At 36.6% G+C, this 5,326-nt stretch overlaps 1 protein-coding gene across 1 annotated transcript in view; it reads left to right on the top strand.

Annotated features, from left to right (window-relative positions):
• The first annotated feature begins 2,898 nt into the window (after positions 1-2,898).
• LOC107740585 (metaxin-2-like) overlaps positions 2,899-5,326 on the top strand; it is a 7,218-nt gene continuing 4,790 nt past the window's right edge. Inside the window, exons 1-8 of the mRNA XM_016553049.1 lie at positions 2,899-3,060; positions 3,454-3,501; positions 3,618-3,664; positions 3,776-3,848; positions 4,037-4,113; positions 4,181-4,273; positions 5,010-5,048; positions 5,195-5,320. Coding sequence (XP_016408535.1) covers positions 3,021-3,060; positions 3,454-3,501; positions 3,618-3,664; positions 3,776-3,848; positions 4,037-4,113; positions 4,181-4,273; positions 5,010-5,048; positions 5,195-5,320 — 543 coding nt within the window. The 5' untranslated portion in view covers positions 2,899-3,020. The remainder of the gene's footprint in view (positions 3,061-3,453; positions 3,502-3,617; positions 3,665-3,775; positions 3,849-4,036; positions 4,114-4,180; positions 4,274-5,009; positions 5,049-5,194; positions 5,321-5,326) is intronic.

Raw genomic sequence — 5,326 nt, 5'->3', positions numbered from 1 at the left:
TATAAAGTTATTGTCTCTCAAAAGAAAGAGTCGACTCTGAATCACTGAAACCAGTCGTTTTTGAAACCAATCCCAAGCCGTTTCATGTTGACGTCAGCATAAAATATTAGCAAAATTAATCCTTGAGCGAATCGTTTGGGAGTCGTTGAGCAAGTAAGGTAAAAATAAATGCATATTATAAGACAATGAAAGTGTTTTATGACCTTGCATGCATGTCAACCTGTTGTTCGGTACTCCCAAAACCAAATGAACCTTTCCATAACCCATAATAGGGGCACTTTAACATGTTAACATAGAGTATTAATACTATATTTATACTGATGAGCTGTAATAAATAGTGTCAATATCTGTACGTATTAGGATAATAATAGCCTAACATTTGAACAATTGAGATGCGGCTCACATACAGTGCAAGGCGTATGCACATGATTTAGGCTACTGTCCGCGCCCAGTAATGGCACCATAATGACCACTTGCAGACACCTGCTTCTCCACTATAAAATAAATTAGCACATAAATAACTATAAAATATACAGAACCGGAATTAGTTGTATTGTGCTTATAACAAACTAAAATTTAAAAAAAAGGGAAAAGAAAATGTTCTAAGAATAATGTTGCAAAAAGTATCTTCTGCAGTGAAATGCCGCTTTCATATTACGTGATCGGAAGTGGAGGAACGTGATATTATGCCTAGAGTCAGTAATTAGGAAAGCTCAAAGTAATAAAGAAAATGTAATTGCTGTATTTATCGATATTGAAAAGGCATATGATATGCTGTGGAGAAGGACGGACTTCTTATCAAACTTAATAAATTAGGAATAAGTGGCTAGATGTATAATTGGGTATTAGATTTCCTGAATTGAAGAATAATAGAAGTTAAAGTAGGCACAGAATATTCAAATAGATATACAGTGGAAAATGGTATCCCACAAGGCAGTGTATGTAGTCCAATATTATTTAATATTATGGTTAATGCCATATTTGATCAGGTTGAAGGAAACATACGCAAGTCACTTTATGCAGATGATGGGGCACTCTGGGTTAGAGGTCGGAATATAGAATATTTAAGAAGGAAATGTAATATGAAATGTAGAACAGTGGACAAATAAATGGGGATTTAAATGTTCAATCTCAAAATCACAAGTTATATGCCTTTCTAAACGTCCTAAAACAGTATTACTTAAACTGTATGGGCAAGATCTTGAACAGGTTAAGGTTGTAAGTTTCTTGGGAGTGTTTTTTGATGAGAAGTTGACCTGGTGTCAACATATTGATAAAGTTAGGAATAAATGTACAAAGGTTAATAATGTTTTAAGATGTCTATCAGGGCAAGACTGGGGAGCAAGCAGGGCATCGCTCATTAACATCTATCAGGTTTTTTTAAGAGCAGCGTTAGATTATGGATGCCTAGCATATTATGTCAGCATCAGAATCAAACCTTAAAAACTTGATGTGGAACAGGCACAGGCACATCGGATTTGTACTCGAGCGTTTAAATCAACCCCAGTATCTGCATTACAAGTTGAGACAGGAGAGATGCCTTTACGTATTAGGAGGATCAAGATCATGCTGCGTATAGGATAAATCTACAAGGGCATAGCGGAGTAGGCTACATCCCACAAAGGCCATCTTACAAGATTGTTCAGAACATAGTAGAACTAATTATTACAGTTTTGGATGGATAGGAAATGCAAAAGCACAAAACGCAAGCCTCAGCCAGCTCCACGTAAGCCCCATTGTGGCACTATCAACTGTACCACCTTGGAAATTCATAAAGCCATCTGTAGATATAAGCCTTCAACAAATGTTAAAAGAAACACTAAAATAACGCCACAGAGGATAATAGTTCAAAACTATATGGACCTTTATCAAGACAAACTATTCATATTTACAGATGGATCAAAGCAGCCAGAGACAGGCCGTACTGGGGCTGCTTTCTCCATTTCGCACTATGAAATAGCAGTTAAAAAAGAACAGCAGATCATTTATCGGTGTACACAGTAGAGCTTTTAGCAATTTTATTGGCATTACAGTGGTTGGAAGGAAATAAACAGAACCAAAATGTAATCATAGCTTCTGACAGCTTATCTGGAGCAGTTGGGGGTTCGGTGCCTTGCTCAAGGGCACCTCAGTCGTGGTATTGAAGGTGGGAGAGAGCACTGTACATTCACTCCCCCCACCTACAACCCCTGCCGGTACGAGACTCGAACCCACAACCTTTGGGTTACGAGTCCGACTCTCTAACCATTAGGCCATGACTGACGATGAAACAGTTGATATACAAATACCGTTATGTAGAACAAACCATTATTAAGGGACATACAAACGAAATATGGCAAGAATACTGGGACATAGTAACTGATACTGGACGACATCTGTATAACATACAAAAACAAGTAGGCATAAGTAGTATTAGGCAGAGCAGGAATCCGAAAGATAATTACATGTCTTAGAATAGGTCATGCTGGTTTAAATTGTACATTACATAGAATAGGAAAACACCCCACTGGTCTTTGCAACCACTGCAACACACAAGAGACAGTAAAACATATTTTATTAGATTGTAAAAGGCATGAAGAAGAAAAAAGGGAGTCAGAAACACAAATTGGAAAACAAAACATGACAGTGGGAAATCTGCTAGGAAAAACAATGTCTAGGAAAATACATAGTCTCCTAATGAATTATTTGAAAAATACTGGGATAAGTGAAAGAATTTAATAGAAATATATAGGTTAAAAAAATGTTCTCGTCTCCTTCCTTTCTATCAAGCGATTGCCCACACTCCAGTCCAGTAGGTGGCGGTAAATGCACCTTTCAGTTGGTTTGCCAACCGCCAATAAAATTAAAAGACGAAGAAGAAGAAGCAGGAACGTGATTGGCTAGAAAGCAGGAAAAACTCCAGGGTGACGTCACTACACTGGGACAGGAGCTTGCTTTGCCCTTGCGTGGGAAATGAATGCCATTTCAGTTTTTCGATCAGTTGTTGTGCTTAGATTAAAGTAGATTTCCTCTGCGCCGCCATGTCTCTTGCTGCAGAGGCTTTCGTCTCTCAGATTGCAGGTAATGTTTTGGCTTGTGTGTAATGCAGCGAGTCCATATGCCTGTGTTAGTGTTTTGTGCTAGAGATGGGCAGGTCAGGATGATAATAATCGGTACTTACTTTCAACACAGTCATTTCATTTCTCTGCATATTAGTAGAGTTAAGCCACTGCTTCTGTTTACGAGTCTTTTATTTGAGATGTTAGCAGATACAGTTCTTTTGTTTTCAGTGCTACTGTCAGGGTCAAAGATAAAGAAACCCATTAAATGTTTATTAATGTAATGTAAGCCCACATAGAGCGTAGATAGATATTTTAGGGTCAAGAGTTTCTAAAAAAATGGAAAGATACAGTATTATATACAGTATTATTTGTGAGATGTCAGTATTTAATATCATGTCATTTTCTATTGCAGCTGCTGAGCCATGGCCTGAAAATGCAACTCTGTACCAACCTCTTAAGGGTAACCGATAAAAAAAAAGAAGCTGTTTATTAGTTATACATTTAGAATGAACTCTTTGCAACTACAAAAGATGTCAAATGAAACACACATTAATATTCTTTTCTGTTTTTTTGCAGAGGATCAAATCTTGCTGTCAGATTCTGCATCCTCTCTGGCCGTTCAGGTGAAAAGTAGTGCCTTAATCGCTTTGTCAATTTACACACTCACCAATTCACATTGGCAACTTGAAGCCCAAATATATATTTTTGTTAGTGAAGTTATTCTTGTTTTGCAGACTTTTCTGAGGATGTGTGGCCTGCCAGTGCTGGTGTCCTGCCGTGCCAATGCTGAATACATGTCACCTTCAGGTGAGCAACCAAACTCTTTACTTTACAGTCACTCATTTTCAGTTTTTTGTTTTATTTTTTTAATGCTTTACGTAGTCTTATCTTATGTTGGAAGGGTGGTGGTTAAGAGCTTCGGATTTGTCAGGTTAAATGTATTAGTTAGAGTTTGTTTATATGTCTTGAAATGTCTCTTCCTCTCTGTTCATTAGGGAAGGTTCCTTTCATCCACGTTGGAAATCAAGTTGTGTCAGAATTGGGGCTGATTGTTCAGTTCACAAAGGCAAAGGTATCACTCTCACTCTAAAAACAAATTCCACATGAATCCTACAATATTTGACTGTTGCTGTCCATAGGGCCATTCTCTGAGTGACGGGTTGGATGATGTCCAGAGGGCAGAGATGAAGGCTTACATGGAGTTGGTCAATAACATGCTGCTGACTGCAGAGGTACAGACCTGCACGCGTCGGCATGCAAAACCTTTCAAAAGTTTGGGGTCGGTACAATTTTGTTTTGAAGTCTTTTATGCTCACCAATGCTGCTTTTAGTTGGTTCAAATACAGTAAAAGGGTAATATTATGAAGTATGTTTTACAAAAACAACTGTTTGAATATATTTTAAAATATAATTTATTTGATATAAAAAATTATTTATTCCTGTGATGGTAAAGCTGAACATTTAGCAGCCATTACTCCAGTCTTCAGTGTCACATTATCCTTCATGTACTATGTACTATTAATATATTACTCTAATATACTAATATAATATAAAATAAGAAAATACTATTATTATTATTACTAATATTATGTTGTTGTTGTGCTGCTTATGTGTTAATCCATTTTACAGGATCATTTAATGAACAGAAAGTTAAAAAGAATAGCATTTATTTGAAATGGAATGTTACTTCGTAACAATTGTACATTTTGATCAATATGATGCATCCATGCTCAATAAAAGTATTAATTTCTTTCAAAAAAAAAAAAAACCCTTACTGACCCCTAACCTTTGAATGGTAGCCATATGCACAAAATCTGATTGATACATTTGTATACAAAAAGCTCAATTTCCAGCACATTTTGTATCTTTGCTTGTGGATTTCTCTAATTATATGTATTTTATCCTTACATAAATATTTTAAAAGTGATAAACTGTGCAGACTAGTGAAACTTTACCTGTTCTTTCTAGTTGTATATCCAGTGGTGTGATGACTATACTGCTACAGAGGTATGTGTCACATGTAAGGATGTTCCCAAATCATATATAATATATTAACAAAGATGACATCAGTGGCACTAAATGTCAGCATATAGATAGATAGATATATAAATATATAACATCATGTTAGATTTTTAATGGGAGTGTGTGTTTAGATCTCTAGGCCACGATACAGTAGTCCCTATTCTTGGCCCCTCAATCACATTCTGGCCTATCAGAAGCAGTGGGAGGTACGGAGGAAGATGAATGCAATTGGATGGTCTGGAAAGAGTCTGGAGCAGGTATTT

This window comes from Sinocyclocheilus rhinocerous, unplaced genomic scaffold, assembly GCF_001515625.1.
Source record: "Sinocyclocheilus rhinocerous isolate Xijiao unplaced genomic scaffold, SAMN03320098_v1.1 scaffold1247, whole genome shotgun sequence".
In the NCBI taxonomy this organism is placed as follows: Eukaryota; Metazoa; Chordata; class Actinopteri; order Cypriniformes; family Cyprinidae; genus Sinocyclocheilus; species Sinocyclocheilus rhinocerous.
This window is presented reverse-complemented; position numbering and strand designations above follow the sequence as displayed.